The sequence below is a fragment of the Pelodiscus sinensis genome, chromosome 3, assembly GCF_052426305.1.
Source record: "Pelodiscus sinensis isolate ZL-2025 chromosome 3, ASM5242630v1, whole genome shotgun sequence".
Classification (NCBI taxonomy): domain Eukaryota; kingdom Metazoa; phylum Chordata; order Testudines; family Trionychidae; genus Pelodiscus; species Pelodiscus sinensis.
The window spans coordinates 142,895,179-142,914,827 of NC_143054.1; the positions used below are offsets into that span (position 1 = coordinate 142,895,179).

Consider the following 19,649-nt stretch of genomic DNA (forward strand, 5'->3'; position numbering starts at 1 on the left):
GAGATCAAAGTGGCCTAGCTGGGTACTGTTAATGGTTAGGCCTCAAATGGGCGTTTCCTGAGCTGAGCTGCAGCTGGGGGAGAGGAGGGGAGCAGGTCCAGGCTCAGCTTTGAGATAGGGATGGGTGGGCTGCTTATTTGACGTAATGAGGCAACGTATGGAGGGGTGCAGAAGGGTCACATGCTTCCCAAATGCGGGAGGGGAAGGGGCTAGCAGGCAGCTGGGCCAGAGCCTCTCTTCTTGCAGGCCACGCTGCCTGGCTGCTGCACTTTCCCAGGCAGCCTCTGGCCGCTCTGCCTGTGACCCCTGCTTGCTGCTCTGTGCAGTGCAGCCGGACAGATCCCCTACCCCCCCAGGTAACGTGGGACAGAGAGAGCATGGGGGCTGGGCTAGAGATAACACAAGAAGAAGTTACCTTGTGGGTGGGAAGGTCACATGACCCCCTTTGGCTGGTGCCTCCTTTATGTCCCTCCCCACCACTCGCCTCTGAGATCCAGCATTCCTATTCAGCCCCTCCCCTCTGTCTCCAGGCTAGAAGTAGCTGGGCCGAACAAGGTGCTTGCTGGGGCTGCCAGATAATTGAAACAAAAATACTGATTCCCTCCCCCCCCCTCCCGGTGCTCCCAGAAAAAACACCAGGAAAAAATTGTGTTGAAGGGGGGAAAAAAGGGGGGGGAGGGGGGAGAGAGACCAAAGTTGTTGAGCACAAAAAAGGGACTCCAAGGACTTATTGCTTCCCCTAGGTCTTTTGGCCGGCAGCCATTTTGTGCTGGCAGCCTTGGGGAAGCAGGTAAGCATGGGGGCTGGGGTCACAGGCCCAGAGGGGAAGGGGGGGGTGAAGAGCAGGGGGGGAGGCTGGGCGCTGAGTGTTTGTAGGGTTGCCAGGTGCCCAGCATTTTTGCCTCCTGGCCAGGGAAAAATTCAGAAAATACCAGACATTTTAGGTGTCCGGTATTCTCTGAATTTTTTTTACTGGACAGGAGCCAAAAATACTGGACAGTCCGGGTGAATACCGGACACCTGGCAACCCTAGTGCTTGGCTCTTTTGCCCTCCCTGACTGAGCAACCCACCCAGACTCTCTAGCAGACACAAGGCTAGAGCGAAGGAAAGGCAGCTCCCTGCCCAGAGCAGGGTCTGGCTCCCAGTGCAACAGGGAAGGGCTGGAGGGCTCAAGTAAAGGATGGAGTTCAAAGGAGATTGGCTTCTGTGTTTGGCTCCTGTTCTACAGCACCAGCCTGTGTCCCTGTTCTAAATGACGCTGAGCTGATTATCAGGTGAGGAACCGAATCCTAGGCTGGCCAGATCTGCTCTACAGCCTCAAGGCTCTTGGGCCAGAGGATAATGTCACAGTGCTGCCGACTGTGCAGGCTGGCTGAGGGATTCCAGCAGTGCCTGCACAGCTGTCACTAACATCCACTCCCAGGCTGCCTGCTGCAGCCACCTTCTCCTAGCTAGCCTGGATCACCCAACTCCTGCGTCCGTGTGTGCAAAGTGCTGCTAAGACCACCTTCGCATTACCACCCACCTCCGGCTCCCCTCTCTTCTGCACCTAGCCTCAGCTTTTACATGAGCTCCTCAGGTCACCTTTGCTTTGCCAGCATTCCCTGACTGCACTGCCCTGTCACGTGGGCCTCAAGTCACAGAGATGTAGTCTGCAGAAGAGAAGAGCGAGGGGGGATTTGATAGCAGCCTTCAACTTCCTGAAGGGAGGTTCCAAAGAGGATGGAAAGAGGCTGTTCTCAGTGGTGACAGATGGCAGAACAAGGAGCAATGGTCTCAAGCTGCAGTGGGGAAGGTCTAGGTTGGATATTAGGAAAAACTATTTCACTAGGAGTGTGGGGAAGCACTGGGATGGGTTGCCTAGGGAGGTGGTGGAGTCTCCATCCCTAGAGGTGTTTAAGTCTCAGCTTGACAAAGCTCTGGCTGGGTTGACTTTGTTGGGATTGGTCCTGCCTTGGGCAGGGGGCTGGACTTGATGAGTTTCTGAGGTCTCTTCCAACTCTATGACACTTGTTTTAGGCCATTCACAAAACTGAGAAACCCTCTAGATGCCTAGTCTCTCAGCGCCTGTGTTTCTCTTGTAAAAGTGACTGTGCTGAAGGCTCAGGGCATGTGTACTGCTGTCTCACTCTAGGAGTCTGGATGCCTGGCTCCTGCCAACACCCCAGAGTGATTCACAAATGGGGGAAACAACATGTGTGGCCACTTAAGTCACATCTGAGGCCTAAGCCAGTAGACATGCTCAGAGACTGCATCAGTTGGACTCCTCAAGGGCACACAAAGCAGCTGGGGGAGTGGCCCTCCCTCATCACTCTGTGTACTCACCCGGGGTGCAAGAGAGCACCAGCTTCACTTCCCCGCTTCACTTGAGGGGAATTTGAACTGGACTTGTCACCTTTCAGGAACATGCTCTAACTGGGGTGGGCAATAATTTTTGATGGGAGGCCAAGAATTTGGAAAGTGGTTGAGGGCCGTACTCTAAGATATTAATGGAGAAGGTGTGAAGTCTGGAAAGGAGGTTGGGTGCAGAAGGGAGCTTGGGGTAGAGGACTAGGGTGCAGGAGAGAGTGGGGGTTTGGGAGGGGGTTGTGATCTGGGGCAGGAAACTGGGAGGAGAGGGTGGGGTGTCAGGTGCTGGCTCTGACTGTGAGGTGCTTACCTTAGGCAGCTCCTGGCCTCGGGCTGGCTCCTTACCTGCTGTACTGCAAGCTGCTCAAAGCGGATGGCTGCAGGGGTCATGGGCTACCTTAGGCACCTCTCTGCCAAGCATGCTGCACTCTGAAGTGCCTGTCTCAGCCCTGCACTGTGCAGGGAGGGCAGGGGCTGAAGTCAGGCTTTGACTCATCGTGTGTCCCTATGATTTTAAGGACGTAGGCGCAGTGACACTCAGCATTGCACAGCAAAGTACCCTTGTACATCCAACCTAAGTGCTGGCCCAACCCTTTATATATGAGCAAAACTCCCCCCCAAATCCATGCCTCTGCCCCCTCATCCTTCAAACGCAACACTGCTGTGATGCCTACCAAACTTTAGCAGCTGATAATGACCAGGCAGGTGATGAGCGACCTCTACTGCTTATGGCACCCACCTTGCCAGTCCTCCTCTCCCCTCACCCACTGCATCTTAGCATGAGCCAAGTTTGGCAAGGTCTTGTGGGCAGGGAGTATTTTCACTTTCAATTGACACAGCCTTGGAGCTGTAATACACATAATAATGAGGTTTAAATTGCCCAGGTTATTTGAGTTTGACTGTATACGCTCTTAGTGCTCATAAAAATTAACTAATCCTTTTTAAGGCCAGCGCAGTCTGGGCTTTGCTTTCTCCTGCTTCAGGGAGTTTCATAGGTTAATTCTATGTTTGCACAGCCATGACATCAGCATCAATGCAACAGTGTTTGCTGCCCAGGGTGTCTGTGAAACATGTTCCTAATGCTCTCTTAGATATCCCACCACGGCCAAGTTTGCCGTTGGCATGTGAATAAGGGGCAGGGCTGAACATGACAAACCAGAGGAACAGAGACCAGCTCTGAAAAGGGAAGTATTTGAAGAGTGGTGAAGAGGAGGAGCAGGAATAATGGGATGGCACAAAGCAAACAGGCCGAATAACCAGAACACATTCTTGCCATTCATATCTCTGGGGTTGCAGGATGAATTCCAAACCCCATCACCTGGAAACGGACACTGCCCTAAGCCCTGCAGAAGCTCTGAGCACTGTGAGCTAGAGGACTTGCCCATTTTAGTTTCTGCTCTGCTTGTAAGGTGGGGACCGTGCTATTACAATACAGGTGGGGAGAGGGGAAGAGGGCTGCTCTGTCCTTGAACAGCACTTTGAAGATAACCAGTACGGCTGCGAGAAGAGAGTTAAAGCAGCTGCTGAGGGCAGTTTGCGGGGACAGAACACCCATGTGGCCTTGCTGCACTGGAAGGAAACTGCAGCCAATCAGAAAAAGGTGTTAGCAGCTCAGCCAATCTCAGTTCTTTATTAGCTTCAGAATACCATTGCACAGCTCCCCTCCTCCCCCACAGAGCTTCCTGCATGGGGGTTTCTCCCAGACACAGCTCAGGAGCAGGGCCACCGCTCTAGCAGCCATAACCTCCCACAGACAGAAGAGCCGGTGGGGAATCTGGATCCTTCTGTGACAATCCCCAGGCATCCAGTCTAGATGGCCAAATGCACTGACTCAGCTGCCTCCTCCATTCCCTCCTTTGGGGTAGGATGGTGGGCCCGACTCTGACCCCTATTCCTATGTTGACTCCTGGGGGCAGGAAGCCAGGTATCCCTGATTCACGGTGCTCGGCGGCTGCGCTCAGCAGCGGGAGCTGCTCAGCTACCCAAGACAGAGCTCGTTGGAAGCTGAAGTGGGGCGCAGCCAAGGGATAGTCTGTCCACGTCCCTGAGATGTGAGGCTCTAGCTGACCCCACAAAACAAGACTTCAGAGTCTACTCCGGGCAAACTCCAGTGCAGCAGTCAGAGCCCCCTGAAGGTCCTTGGTGTTCCCAGTACCTTTGGCTACAATGCCAGAGCCCCCGGCATTGCCTCCCATGTGAGTACAGACAGCCAGGGCCCAGTCCGCAGCAGAAAACGTGGGCAGGGCACTCTGGGGAGAGACATGAGGAGAGAGGTTAGCCTCATTGGGCCAGGGGGCACCCAACCCTGGATGGGGAAAGAAAGGACCAAGAGGGCATGGAGGGCCCTTTTGCAGCACGCAAGCAACCTGGATCTTCGCTCCCTGAGCCAGCAGCTACTGGCAGTATTGTGGAACCTGAGCCCAACAGCCCAGCGGCAGTGCTCTGCCCTGCCCCATGGCAGACTTGGGCCCCTTTGCCCCAACCCTCTGCAGGCCAGCAAGGGGGGGAAGCACCTTGTGTCTCATTAGATGACTAGGGCAATCCCACACTGGATGGCGTGCGCTGTAGCCCAGGGCCTGTCCTCTAAATGGGGCAGAGGCGAGTTCCCCTGACAGAACCCAGATGGGCCAGTAGCCCATAGCAGGCTTACCTTGGGCACCTGACAGGCACAGAGCACCTCGCCGGATGCCTGTGGGCTCAGCAGCAACACTGACGCCCCAGGAGACTTGTCACTGAGCTGGTTCACCACCTTCATCAGGATCTAGGTGAGGCAGGGAGAGGCAGCGTCAGGCAGGGAGGGAGGGGAAACGCCTGAGCAAATAACTAAGCTAAATATACTAGAACGGGCTGTTACTGCACCAGCCAGCGCACTGCACGGCAGAGCAGCTCAGCTTACTCTGCTCTCCGGCAGTTCTGCCTCCGCATCCCCAAACTGTTCCAACCACTGCGGCATCTCCCCAGTGCCTAAACCTGTCCGCCCCAGCCCTGAGTCAGCTGGGCCAGCGCCCTCGGGCTCCAGAACCCGGATGGCAACTGCACAGAGATTCTGCCCACGAACACTCACGGAGAGCGAGTCAGCTGGGATGGTATCGACGATGATGGGCCTCTTGGAGTGCTTTGACAGCAGGCCTTGTGCTTTCTCCGCAGCCTGGAGGAGCAAACATACAGAGCGGTGGGAGGCCACAGATGGCAGGGGAAGATGGAGGGGACAGACAGCCTTGTCACAGGGGAAGCGAATGCTGTCACAGGGTGGAGGGGGCAGACTAAGCCCTGAAGACTGAAATCCTCTGTTGGTCCACTGAATAGACTATGCAAGCCCCTGTCCACATGCCTCAGCCCTGCCTTGCCCCACCACTGCTCTCCCCGGCCCCCCAAAGGAGAGGGAAATTCAGTCTCCATGGCCCATTTAGACCCACATCCCAGGTATATTCTGTGGCAACCAAGTGGGTCACACTCGAATTCTGACAAGACTCCAGTTCCCAGAACTTGTTGCAGAGAAGACTCAATGACCAAACACTAGTCCTGGAGTGTCAAATACAAGCAAGCTAATGAACACCACGGACTGCCACAGAAGCTAGAGCAACAAGCACAGTGTCCACTCCCGGCTCTGCTGCCAATGCCGCGTAGCCTGGGGAACTCATTTTACAGTTTTGTGCCTCAGTTTCACCACCTGTAGCTCTGGGGATAATGTTCACCTGACTCCCAGTGGGGAGGGAGGCTGGGAGGTCAGTGTTTGTAAAGCACTTACATGGTGTATCCCCATGTTTGCAGGGCTGGAAGCTTATCATAGAATCATAGAACCATAGAGCTGCAAGAGACCTCAGAAGGTCATCAAGTCCAGCCCCCTGCTCTAGGCAGGACCAATTCCAACTAAATCAACCCGGCCAGGGCTTTATCAAGCTGAGACTTAAACACCTCTAGGGATGGAGATTCCACCACCTCCCTAGGTAACCCATCCCAGTGCTTCACCACTCTCCTAGTGAAATCGTTTTTCCTAATATCCAACCTGGACTTGCCCCGGTGAAGGGCTAGTTCCAGCACTAAAACCAACATGGGAGACTTGCTGGGTAGCTCAGTTGAATAAGCAGCACAAAGCGCAACAGGGAATTCTCCTACACTGGAAATGGCCACCCCTTACCCTGCTTTCCCAGGGACCTGATTTCTGAGCATTCACTCTGATGAACGGAACAGCTGGGGGCCTCGTATAAGGGAAGATCAAGGCGAGGGAAGGTGGCCATTCAGTGTAGAACCATTTGGTGGCCTTCAGCAGGCTGCGAAGCTGTCAGAGATCTCACAGCTGCATCCTTACCTGACTGATTTCTAGTTTTCTGATGGCGGTGTTTGCTGCTCGCTGCAGAGCTTTGAGAGTGGCCTGCAGTTCCCGTCTCTGCCACTGGGGCATTGCAGTGCTGCCCACCTCCTGAAAAATAACCAGCAGCTTAAACACATGTGCACACATATTTATGCACTTCCTAGAAGTCAATTCCCAATTCCTTAGCAGGCAGGATGGTGCTTAGCCTCTGCCTGGGCGTTGCTACAGATTGCACCTCCCTGGTCCAGCATCCTTGGGACCTGACCCGTTCTGAACCAAGGAATAAGCCGGAGCAGGGGTGGGGGTCAGGGCTGTTCCTGCTGCTGTTGCATCTTGACTGAGCGGGGCCTGGGTGAAGGGAGGCAAGCAAGCACTAAGGGGAAGAGGGAGGGTGGCTGGGGGCCAGGAACACAGCCCTATAGGAACACCTGGAGCCCTGTGGCAACTGTGGGGCTCCGTTCCCACTCCCCAGCTGTGAGGCTCCACAGCCACTCTGCCTCTTCCCCAGAGCAAGCGTCCCCTCGTCCCCACTCCTCCACCTTGCTCCCTCCCTGAGGGTGAACACTGCACCTAGCTCCTCTGTGGTGCTCCACTATCTCTGGGAGAGCGGGGAAGGAGTTGCTGAGCATGTGGCCTGTCTTCTCCCCGGGGCTGCTCCAGCTCAGGGGCACCCAGAGGGATGCCGGGCCAAGGATGTTGCCAGACTGCAGAAGTCTGGACCACCGAAGTAGAACCTGTGCTGCCTCCTCTGATCTGAGCAAGCAAGCAAGCAGCAGCTGCCAAAGCCTGGGGAAAACCTCAGTGGGTGAGGAGGAGGAGGCGGAGGAGGCTTTATGATCTAGCTGTCATCTCCCAAGCTAGACCAGCTTTCCCCCTGCTGCCCCTTCCTCCCTTGTTCCCTGTGACAACAGGGTTTCCCACAGTACGCATACGTGGAAGTGGACTGAGACCTCTGCAACTCCTATCGTGTCAGGCACCCAACAGATCATCAAATGGCAGCAGCTTTCTGCTGTCGCGGACATGGGTGAGACTGGAAACTAGGGGTGAAGAGAGACATGACCCTGCATTTCAAACTCCTGTTGGGATGCTTCTGCATAAGGAACGCAGCACTCACCTCCGTCAGGCGTCCCACCTCCTTGGAGAGGCTCTGCACCTCGGGGAGAAAAGCACTTCCCTGTTTCACTCGCACAGAGAGCGAGTCCACTTCTTTAGCCAAGGCCTGACCTACTTCCCGTGCCTAGAAGAGCAGCAGAAAGACGCTCAGTGGGCTCAGGCCTCAAGGAAATTGCAGGTCTTCAAACGTCAAGCTCCCAGGAGGAAGACACACTTACGAAGCTGCTACAGTAAAGGTTTGTGGTCTGTCACCAAGTGGTTCTTGTTTGGAGCTTTATTAGTGACAAACGTGGGTCACTAAGATATCGAGGGTCTGGAAGACAATCCTCCCCACAGATTTATAGCCAGTCAGTGATAAACAGGCCAGCTGGAAGGGACTGAGCTGCACACAGGGAAAGCCCATCAGTAAACACCTCATTGAAGCCCTGTTTAAATGTCCTACAGCGACGTCAGGGGCTCTAGCTGGAGAGGCTATAAGCTCCATCATCTGGGCTGTGTTTTGACTACCAGATGCACTGTGGGCTTTGGAGACCTTTTACCTCTTCTAGCGCGTCCTCCCCAAGAAGCCTACATGGGACTGTGTGGAGCTTTTTCTAGCTTCATTGCCTAATCTAGTGTTAACATCCCACGTGGTGGGGCTCACAGATCTCTACCAGCAGGATTTTTTCCCCCCAATAACCTCCTTTATTCTGGCAGCGTCAGCTCCTGAGGGGTGCCCATGCTGAGCTGAGGAGGAAGTCACCGATTTTGCCCCTGGAGAGCTCTGGGTATAAGGGGAGAGCTGGCACTGAGCAGGGAAAATGCTCTGCCCAGCCTCCATATGTTCCCTTTACACTCTGCAGCATCCGCAGGCTGATTAATACGCACAGCCCCGATGGCAAGTCACTCGCCTCAGCACCAAACACAACAGCAACCTGCGGGAGAATGCACTAGGGAAGGGCTGCAAGTCCCACCAGGGAAGCGCATCTCCCCCAATGACTGTACTTTCCTTGGAGTGCTGCATGAGAGAGATGGCAAAGGATGCGGAGTCCCTAGCTCCCAGGTGCTCAAGCACATCAGGGCTTCCCACGCACCAAGTAACTAGGTCAATTGCTCTGTGCATGGACCTGCCAGCCAGGATCACTGCTGAGCAAGAGTCAAGGATCAGAGCCAAGAAGTAAAAATTGCTAGAACGAGACAAGAGCTAAGCAGTGAAAGGCTGCTGTGCTAGGGTATGAAACTAGGGCAGAGCGGAACAAACGGTGAGACTCTTGAGACTTGGGTTTAATTCCCACCTGTGAAGAGAGGTCAAAGGTTTTGTGCGATTCAGTACAGAATTATCAGCTCAGAAGTGGTATTGCAGGGCAGGGGGAGGGGCACTGGCAGAGCTGTGTGTGGGGAGCCCAGGGCTGGGATAGCAGGGGGCTGCAGGGCAGGGGGAGGGGCACTGGCAGAGCTGTGTGTGGGGAGCCCGGGGCTGGGATAGCGGGGGGCTGCAGGGCAGGGGGAGGGGCACTGGCAGAGCTGTGTGTGGGGAGCCCAGGGCTGGGATAGCAGGGGGCTGCAGGGCAGGGGGAGGGGCACAGGCAGAGCTGTGTGTGGGGAGCCCAGGGCTGGGATAGCAGGGGGCTGCAGGGCAGGGGGAGGGGCACTGGCAGAGCTGTGTGTGGGGAGCCGGGGCTGGAAGCGAGGGGGTCATAGATCAGTGGTGAAGTGCAATGGCAGAGCTGTGAGTATGCTGGGGGAGAGGGGAAATGAAAGACACAGGCCAGGGCACCAGGGCATTAGCAGAGCTGGGGAGGGCAGTGGGGAGCATCACACAGCGTAGGATCACATCAGCACTGTCAATCCCCAGTTTTTAGTGTCCTCATACTAGGGAAATCTCAGCCTCCTCTTGTCTCACCTGCCTGGCTTGCTCCCCAGTGACTGCGATGATGCGACTGATCCCTTTAACCAGCTGACGCTCGGAGATGATGGTCAGATCCTGCACGGCTCCAGTCTGCAGTAAGTGCCTGTGGGGTGGGTGGAGAAACAGGGAGATAACAGGGTGTGTGCCCTTTGCCTTCATTCTCAGCTTTGCTACAGGCAGCCAGCTTTTGCTTTCTCGCTCTTGATCCACAGAACCTCCCCTACGGTCAAGGTCCAGACGACTTAGGGACCCTCACTCACACCCTGCCTCTGGACCTGGGTGGGAAGACAAGCCAAGAGTCTCACACGTACCCGCCCTGCCACCACACGTCGCTATCTGACCACAGAGAAGAACACTTACGTCCCACAGCACAGCTCCACAGAAGTCTGCATTGCAGCCTGAGAGTTGGGGGTCAGCACCCTCTCCAGCGGCACCCCCACGGACACCACCCTCACTGGATCCGGATACACCTGAGAGGAGAAAGATCAGCTGCCAGCAAACAAGGAGATTCCCACTGGGTCACAGAATCAGGTTACAGCCTCTGCACCCCCTCTCCAGAGCCCCCAGCAGCTCAATCTGCTGCTCCCATGAACTGGCACACAGGGGTTTGCTGTTCAGAAAGAACAGAGAGCAGATTAGTGGGACCACGCTGCATGGCTCCAGGCCCGCCTCCCTGGAGCAGCTTCCACATCATCAAACCTGAGGCTGCCTGGACACCCTCAAGAACACACCATCATTGGCCCCTCTCTGGCGCAAGCTTCCCTTTCCATGCTTGTCGAGATGGAGACTGCCTGTATCAGGGAGTCTATCTCTGCACACCTCTTGGGATCCTTATAACCTTGGCTGGGAGCTGCCTTTTGCTGAGGTTTGTGGGCTTATCACACACCCTGCTACCGTACCTCATCCATGGTCCGGAGTCCCTGAATGCCACTTGCCAGTGCCAGGAGGGCCTCTGCCATATAGACACTTTCATTCTGGGCAACCACTTCCTGGATCACACCTTCTATTTCCTGCAGCTGCTGCATGGTCACAGGGGCCTGGGGAAGGAGATCATCCACCGTCAGGGGCACAGGGTCAGAGACACAAAGGGGGAAGTGGTGTGCGTGAGCAGGAAGGCTCAGTGCCAGGACTTTGGCTTCTTTTCACAGCTCCATGTCAGAATACAATGCTTCCGCCTTGTGCCTGGCTCCCCCTTCCCCAACCATGTCACTGGAAGTAGCCATCAGCACAACCCGACCCTCCCACTGCTCCAAAAATGCCAGTAATGTTCTTCAGGGGAGACACTATCCACATGCTAAGGATGAATTCACTGAGCATCCTCCTCTGCCCCCGCCAGCCTGTGTCATCCATTTGTACACCTCCTTCTTGCCCCAGGAAGGACCCGCTCTGAGCTCTGAGGCACGGACACCACATGCCCCTGAAAGCTTGCCTCCAGCACACGCTACCGTCAAGTCAGCAAGCCCACCACCGGCACTCCAGGGCCCCCTGCCAATTCTCCATACCTCCAAACCCACCCCTCCTGGCCTTTCCCACACAGAGGGCACTTGGGGCCACACCTAGAGCAGGACTCAGGTGACGGCAGGGAATTAGTGTGAGCGTGTTGTCTCCTTAAGACAGCTACAGCCTGGCTGGACTCAAGAGGTGCTAGGCCAGGGGTTTTCAAACTTCAGGCTGTAACCCCTCAGGGAGTCCCAAGGTTATGACGTGGGGGGTTGCGAGCGGTCAGACTCTCCGTCCCCACGCACCGCCAGGATTTATAATAAAGTTAAATATAACAAAGTGTTTGTAATTTATAATGGGGGGAGGGGGACATGCATAGGCTTGCTGTGGGAAAGGAGCCACCAATACAAAGTTTGAGAACCGTTGTGCTAGGCCGTGGTTATGGGGCAATCCCATCCCAAGAGAAGCAGAAGGGAGCTAGCCTGCCAACACAGCCCCTGCTCCACCTAGGAGACACAGTAACAGCTGAAACCATTGCAGGGCTTGAGTGGTTAGTTCTCATGGCCACTGGCAGGAGAGGTGCACTGGGAGGGTGGTTTATACAGTCCAGGGATGGTCTCCTGGCCTACAGGGACCCTTCTATCATGGGGCACCATGGGATTCCCATCACCTTGGTACTGAAGTCAAATCGCAGCTGCTCAGCAGTCACGTGTGACCCTCGCTGTTCTGTCTGGTCTCCCAGGACGCGGCGGAGCGCAAAGCTCAGCAGATGGGTGGCAGTGTGGTTCACCATGCAGGCCAGCCGCTGCGCCTGAAACCACAAACAAGACAGTCAAGCAGGAGGACCAGTGTGTGAGTGTATCCTAAGGGTGACAGAGCTGCGTGGGGAGCCTGCAGCCATCGAGGGGCTAGGAGAGATGGGGGAAGAGAAGCAGTAGCGTGTACGCAAATGGGGTACTCTGTATGCACAACAGTCCATGAGCCCTCCCAGTGATCTGACTCCAGTTGCCTTTCCCATCTATCGTGTACTGACAGCAGTGCTAGGCTAGATTTTGCTGGACAGGGTCCCGTGCCCCTCTGGGAGATGGAAGACAGGACTCAGAGGGAGCACCCCTCCACACAATGAGGAAATACGTCCGAACCCAAACCTCAGGCAGATGGAAGACAGACAAAAGTGGCAGCTCTTTGCTCTCAGCTGCTCAGTGCCACACGTCACCCCCAACAGCAGGGCCAAGCAAGTCCTCACCTCATCTACAAAGAGTTGCACTTGGTCCCCAGCCCGCAGGGTCGCGGTTGCCGTGACCTCATGGATCACGTAGCCACCAGAGAGCTGAACTGACTCCACTGGGAAGAGCATGTCCTTGAAGCAGAGAGACAGAGGGGTGGTTAGCACAGGTGCTCAATGCCCTCAGTCTCCATGGCAGCATAGAGATTTCAAGGGAGCCCCCAGAACAGGTACAGGAGGGGAAGGGGCAGGGCAAGCAACCTGCAAACACCATCCTATCCCGGCCACCACCCTGCCTCAGCCCTGCCCGGGAGTTCCATCTCCATGGCCCTGTCATTCCGTGGGTGGCTCTGCGGCTGCCAGCAAGCAGGGAGATGCTGCCAGCCATGAGCCTGATGTTCTGAGCCATGGCCACTTGTTCCTTAGGGAATGGACTGAAGCCACTTGCTCACTCGCACACAGGGACAGCTTTCAGCTCACGGGTCTGGATACAAGGGAGGACAGACGGTGCTGCATGTGACTCAATAGCACCCCCCTTGGCTTATGAAGGAATAGCATGGATGAGCTCTGCATGGGGATCCCAGCTCGTTGTCCTGGGAGGGAAGGGAAGCATCTGAGCTATGGGGGTTATTCCCAGTGCTGAGGGGGGAGGGAAAGGAGCTGAGCCGCTGCATGGCTGAGGCCACGGTGCAGTGTACAGCCCAACTCCACAGCACTACAGATTCTGTTCTCGAATTAGAATCCCCTAAAGAGGCTTCAGTTTCCCTCCATTTGAGCCCCGAGGGGGCAGAAGCAATGTGCTTTGCCGGTGGTGGTGGTGGATGGTGTAAATTCTCCCTAGTGCCTTAGGGAGACGGAGGGGGGAATGGATAGAGGGCCAATTTCAGTTTCAGGTGGGCACCACTTACAGTCTCTAGGACTGGCTATGCAGAAGTTGCTCAGTCCAAGGACCCTTTAATGATAAAATTTGATGATCAAATTCTCCAGGGTCTTGGTCCAGCTAAGGAAGAACGCCGTGTGCTGGAGAGAATGGGCTCTGAAGGAGGAAGGGTCTCCAGCCACTCCCAACTCTCTGTGCTTTCTCAGGGGCCATTGAGAGAGGAACAGAAGCTCCCTGAAACCATTTCTGCTCTGAGTCACTGGGCTTCTCTCAGGCACCCCTCACCAGTGCCCAGCTCAGCAAACGGCTGGAAGACGAGGAAGAGCCTGAAGATGGGCTCCAGCCAGCAGCCTAGTACTGTGGAGGAGAGGTCATGCCTGGCCTGGGTAGTAATTCCAGTCGCAGGCAGCAGACAAGCTCACCTGTTGCCCCAGGCGCACGAGGTAGCCCCGATCATGTGCTTGGCCTCCCTGCTCTGCATAGAAGCTGGTCCTGTCCAGGAGGACACCGCAGCGCTGGCCTGCCCCAACCTCCTTCTGAAGAGACTGATCTTTGTACAGCATCAAGATGGTGGCCTGGCACGGGCTAAACACTGCGAAAGGGGAGAGCGAGTCAGTAATGTTTATCAACTGCTCCCCACCCCCACCCCAGCACCACTTCTCTGCCTTCCCTTTGAAGCACAGAGGGTTTGGACTGGCCCACCATATCACTCCAGCACCCTCCCGTCCTACCCCTCCCCTACTCAGAGAGCAGAGTCTGTGCTGGGGCAGGAAGCCTCAGTAAATCTGAGACAACCTGGCAGCACCTCATCCTGGAGGAAGAGCGGGAGCTGACAGAGTGACAAGAAGGAAGGAAAGATCTGTCATTAGTTTGTAACAAAACCTGGTACTTTATAACTTTCACTCTGCTGCCTCCAAAGACCAAGGGGACAAAGCCTGAACACACAGCTCTCGAAGCCCAGGAGTAAAGGAAACTCCCCCAAAGGGTTAACAGGCAATGAGTCCCTAGGGGGCCAGCTCCAGCCATGATTTAATTAAGTATCAGCGTGGTCCTCATTCTGCTCTAATTAATGTGGCTGCTTTGCTACTGAATGCAAACTGCAGGAAGTTCACAGGGAGCCTCCATGTAGCTGTATGGTAGGTATATTTTCCTGTGCATTATGCGGCTGGGGTTACTCCACTAGCAAACCATTAATATCATATGTAATGTAGGAACTTCCGCTGAATTTCCTGGCCTGTACGTCTGCCCTCTCAGCCCCTCAGTCTAAGTGTTGTGTATTGGGTGGTTATCTTATTTAATCTCAACAGCCCTATGGGCTGTAGGATCACACTATGCACTATCCCCCAAATTACAAATCTAGAACGCTCCCTGGATGCTGAGCATCTGTGGCCCACAAGAGGGTGCGGTCTGAAACGGCTGCAAAACAACAATCACATGTAGCCGGCTGCGGGACAGAGGGGCAAAGTTAAAAAAGACTGGACAAACGCCGTCTTACAGTTCATATACAACACTCAGTCACCAAAGCTAGGTGAGCAAAGGGCACAAACTACACACTTGCCAATGACAGATGCTGGGTGATGCAGAGGCCCTGCTAGGCAGCAGCATCCATCATCACTAACCCACACTCCTGTGAGACCCTGGCAGTGTCAGTTCACAGTGCGCAAGCACAAACTCTAGGTTTCACAACCACTTGCAAGAGGTGTGCACACCTGATTCAGCTTCGTTCTTCTGGAAATACGAGAAATAAACGGTGCTCAGAAAAATTACATTGCTGTGGGTGGCAAGAGGAGTGAGGGAGAAGCGAGCATGACAAGGAGGAGATGTCACAGACACACAAAGAGCTGCCTCCGTGGGGCAAGCTGACTTGCAGGAATGAAAAACTAAGCTCCAGTCGTACTCAGCAGCTGAGAAATGAAAAAAAGAACCAGGAGCTCATATTAAGGAAGGGAAAATTTCTGTAGGGGAGTCTCAAACGTCTTCATAGTGTAGGCCCCATCTTGATAAGCGATCTTTCCTACCCATGGTTGTACGGGCCACCTACTGCGGCACCTTCGGCAATCACTGTCACAGAAAAGCAACAAGAAGAAAGCACTGAAAGGCTGTTCGCTTCTTTATCAGTGCGGTAGCAGCTGGAAATGAGGAGGCAGAACCATGTGACTGGCTAGCACTCTATGGCCCATCAGCAAGCTGAGAACAGCTGGGTCCACACAGAGAAAGCTGCAGTCTGCCAGTGGAAGTGGCTCAGGGATGAACAGACAGCTATTCACAGAAGGGAACCAAGTTCATCTTCACTGCAGAATTAACTTAAACGATCTACCTGAGAGTAACTTCTTTGGAGCTGGCCTAGCTGGAGTGAAAGCAGCCACATTGCAAAACAACACTGGAGCTGCCATGTGCTCACCAGTGCTACCTTGTGTAAGCAGTGCACCCCCACTTAGTGTGTGGCACTACGAGCTGGTCTACATTTCAAAATTAGATTGATCCCTCAGGGTTGTGAAACTGTTGCACCATGGTTAAGCCGACCTAACCCAGGGATGTAGAGGCAGCTCAGTTGGTGGAGGAAATCGTCTGTTGACTTAACTGCCATCTCTCAGAGAGCTGGATTAACTACATCAAAGGAAAAACCTCTTCTGCAGATGTAAGAGGTGTCTTATAGGATGGTGCTACAGCACTGTAGTTATGCACCTGTTGACATGGTAATACAGATGTAACCCAAGATTGCTGGTTTGCAGTGTTACTGTAAGCTGAACTGCTCCGTGAACTCTTTCACAAGGTGGAAGAACTTGCTGGGTCTTTTCCGGGCACACTGGGAAAATTATAGGAAGGCACTGGAGGACCAGCAGCACATGAGTGGTGCTACTCACACCCACACCCTGCGGTGGTTGTGTCAGTGGCTGATAATTTGTGCTTTCTGGAGCTTTAGTCTGTATGTTTCACGGGCCAGCCAACTTGAGTGACAAGCATCACCACACTCCAGTGAAGAGCATGTGTGTGGATGGCAGTCAAGAGAGAGACACTTGAGGAATTCAAGTGCATTCTGCAGTGAAGGCAAGCTCTTTGACAAACCGTGTGTTGGCCAAGGACATGTATTAACAGCAGACATGGGCTCAGCAAACAGCTAGGTTAGGGTAGGGTGCACTTCTACCACCAGCAGGGTCAGTCCCGGGAGCTACAACTCAGTTTCCTACCCAAGGATTCACAGCAGGGGCCTGATAACTGATGACCAGCAACAGCAGCTCAGCTTCACATTCCTTCAATAGTGCCAGTGCTTCCAAACCACATGTAAAGTAGCAGTGGCATCTAGTGGTCAGCTGCTCTAATGACAGGTACCTAAATCCCTGGAGTGAACTGAGTCCTCAGTGTCCATTCCTCCTACTCTGCTAAAAATGTAAAAGATGAGAGGTTTACCCTGCCCTCCTGGGTCTTACCAGCACGGACCTACCCAGGGTATATTTACCAATTCGAGCACCCACGCATCCCAGTCCTGCAGACAAGCAGATGGCAGCACGCTGAACCCCCATCTCCAACAGACGCATATCTAATACAATTCATCTACATCATTGGATAACAGCAGTCTTTAAAGACCAGCACAGCAAACGTCACAGAGCTTTACTAGGCGCATGTGTTCAGCAGACATGCTTTGTGCTCTTGGCCATATGCTGAGGAGGGAGATAATACATGGGGCTGCATTCCGTAAGCACGCTCTCCACTATGCCCGAGATAATAATACCCCTTGTAAGGTGGAGTGGTTAGCTGGTTAGATCCATCCCTAAGAGGTTCCCGGGCTATGAATCTGATACTGATCTCCCCTGAGCCTATGCAGGCTTTCTGGGCCATGCCTCAGCTCTTACCATATCTCCCATCCTGCCCGAGTGTATAGGCGTACTTCGGCGAGTCGTCAGTAGCAGGCACACCGTCCTTCTGCAGCTGAGCCAGCGAATGCACATCCAGCTGCACACAAGAGCCCTCCAGTTGTTCTGCCTGGTGGGTCTGAGCTTTCCGCTGTACAAGTGTGAAGACAAAGCTTGAATTTGGGGTATCCTAGGAGAACCTGCACCATAAGGTTAGAGATTGTGGCTTTCGACTCTGTGGCAACAGATCCACAATCAAATCTGTGCTGCCCCATGAAGCAATTAATCCCAGTCTAGAGATGTTAAAAATCGTTTAATAGGGTAACCATGTATCTGCTAAAAATCTTAGTGGTTACATGCACTTCTTAGTTTTATACTGCAGAGCCCACAGCTCAGCCTCTTTGGGAGCAGGACTGCCAGCTCTTGCCTGCCTGGCTCCCAGGGAGGAGGCTTCTCCGCCATGCCCCATCGAAGCCACCTCCCTGGGAGCCAGCTGAGTGTAACTGATAGCATTAACTGATAAGCATCAGCGTATCCGTTAAACGGTTACTTGATTACATCACTCTAATATCCCTAGTCCAGTCGCAACATCTGGCAGTCAGAGGCCTTAAGAACACCCAGGACACGAGGCTGAATCCCTGACCATCTTGATATCAACTGCAAGCTTTGTCACCCCACAGATTCTTTACCCTTTTCCCCCAGATAATTCAGGAGTACGTTTAACAGCACTGATCCCAGGAAAGATCCCTGGAGGACACTTCTTCAAACCACTGAGCTATAGGAGAAAGGAATTCCACGGTGTTGATGGACTACAGAGGTGATGAGAAGCACCTGCAATGAACTGGAAGTCTACATGGAAACTCTGATCAGAAAGTCTAGGGCATGAGTCACAGTGACAGAGGCTTGCATGAGAGGCAGGGTTTTGTATCCTACCTCAGCATCTTCTTGGGCTAGCTGGTCCAAAGCTGCCCAGTCCAGCTGGATTCCCTTTTCTTCAATCATCAAGCCAATCAAATCTAGGGGAAACCCCAGGTTTCCATACAGCGACCATGCCACCTTCGCTGCAGAGAGACAGTAATGAGAACACAGCCTCTAGGCGGCCATGGAGAGGACACACAGCAGGGTGATGAAAGGAAACGCTTGCTTTCTCTGGGGGCATGTCCTCACATCCCTAAGGAGACCTCTCTTCCCCATCAGTGCAGCCAACAAGGATGAGTTGCTCATTGCGTTCCCTCAATGGTGCTCTAAAACCACAGGGCTGCCAGCCCTCAGCTCCCCTGGGACTGTGAGCACAGATGTTTCCAAACAGGCTTGAACACGTTTGCTCCCACAACCGGACAGCATGGTGCAGCTTGCGACTGTCAATAGGTACGCTAAAGAGCTCAGCAAAGCACATGCACATAGAAAGGCCTCAGCACAGCGGCAGGCCAGTTCCCAATGCAGCTAGAATGACCGTAGCAGCAAACAGCCTCTGCAAGCTCCGGAGTGTTTGCCGGAACTCTCCCATTGCCTTATGCTACCAGGTACTGAACCACACTGCTTAGTGAACAGGTGGAGAGAGATGGGTTCAAATCGGCTCAGGCAGGTGAAGGTTAAGCCAGTATCATCCCTATCACACCCAAACATGCTCCCCCCTGCTGGGTACTGCACTAGCTGTTCTAGTGCTTGTGTGGAGCCAGTCACCACAGCACCTATGCATCAAACCGGCAACAGGGCCCCTTGGCAGCCACAAGATCCCATTAGCTCTGGTGAGTGAAGCGTCTCAGAGATATTTGGGAGATGCAGCACCTGTTTTGCAGTGCCAGTGCAGAGCACGGGGCTGGAGCTGTATTGCCAGCAGGGCTGCAGGTACGCAGGCCTCTACCACAGCTTTGATTTGGAAGTGGGGAGAATTCTCTGGGGCAGAAGGGAACACCATGCCATCTGCTGTGGGGTGTGTCACTGCTTCCATTGCTCTCCCCCCAGCCCAAAGGGTCCAGCCCAGCCTTAGCTGAGACACGCAGCAGCAAAGGCCCAAGCCACTCTTAACCAATGGCAGACCCTGGCTGCTGCTCCTCCCTGGGTTGCACTCTCCTTCTCAGTGGCATGGGGGAAATCATGGTCAGCCTGGATCTGGGGCCTCCCTTAAGCCTCCTCTTTAATTCTCCATGAGCTTTTGGATATGCTGACAGTATCCCCTAGCACGCTATCTAAGTGGAGTAGGGGTGGGGGGGTTCACCTCTTTGGGATGCAGGTGGAGGAGTTTGCCCTACCTCTAGCATGGCCACGTTCTCAGAGGGTGGGGACAGGACGCAGATTAGAGAATGGACACAGACACCAGGCACATTGGGAATTAGCAGGTGTACACTGGCGCCCCGCAGCTGACGGCATGGGAGGAACTAACCTGGGAAGAGGTTGGCGGGACCCATCTGCTGCAGAGTCCTGTCTATGATGCGCCGCCCCCGCAGAAGGGAGGTGAGAAATGCAGCCTCGTTCTCACTGATGACATTCATAATCTGCAGGGAGAGAAGGAGCGGATTCAACCACCTTCCCAGGGGGTGTGCTCCACGGCTTGGCTCAGCCCAGCCCCCAGAATCCTGCCCGTCGAACA

General features: G+C 54.3%; 1 protein-coding gene across 2 annotated transcripts in view; it reads right to left on the bottom strand.

The window, feature by feature from the left end:
• Nucleotides 1-3,953: 3,953 nt before the first annotated feature.
• Nucleotides 3,954-19,649, bottom strand: part of AARS2 (alanyl-tRNA synthetase 2, mitochondrial) — a 28,177-nt gene continuing 12,481 nt past the window's right edge. For both annotated transcript variants that reach the window (XM_075925063.2, XM_006126527.5), the window contains exons 9-22: nucleotides 19,443-19,554; nucleotides 17,993-18,120; nucleotides 17,060-17,210; nucleotides 13,631-13,800; nucleotides 12,350-12,463; nucleotides 11,774-11,914; nucleotides 10,563-10,700; nucleotides 10,024-10,133; nucleotides 9,658-9,766; nucleotides 7,777-7,899; nucleotides 6,660-6,770; nucleotides 5,415-5,498; nucleotides 5,001-5,111; nucleotides 3,954-4,599 (exon numbers count right to left, since the gene is read on the bottom strand). In XM_075925063.2, coding sequence (XP_075781178.2) covers nucleotides 4,435-4,599; nucleotides 5,001-5,111; nucleotides 5,415-5,498; nucleotides 6,660-6,770; nucleotides 7,777-7,899; nucleotides 9,658-9,766; nucleotides 10,024-10,133; nucleotides 10,563-10,700; nucleotides 11,774-11,914; nucleotides 12,350-12,463; nucleotides 13,631-13,800; nucleotides 17,060-17,210; nucleotides 17,993-18,120; nucleotides 19,443-19,554 — 1,767 coding nt within the window. In that variant the 3' untranslated portion in view covers nucleotides 3,954-4,434. The remainder of the gene's footprint in view (nucleotides 4,600-5,000; nucleotides 5,112-5,414; nucleotides 5,499-6,659; nucleotides 6,771-7,776; nucleotides 7,900-9,657; nucleotides 9,767-10,023; nucleotides 10,134-10,562; nucleotides 10,701-11,773; nucleotides 11,915-12,349; nucleotides 12,464-13,630; nucleotides 13,801-17,059; nucleotides 17,211-17,992; nucleotides 18,121-19,442; nucleotides 19,555-19,649) is intronic.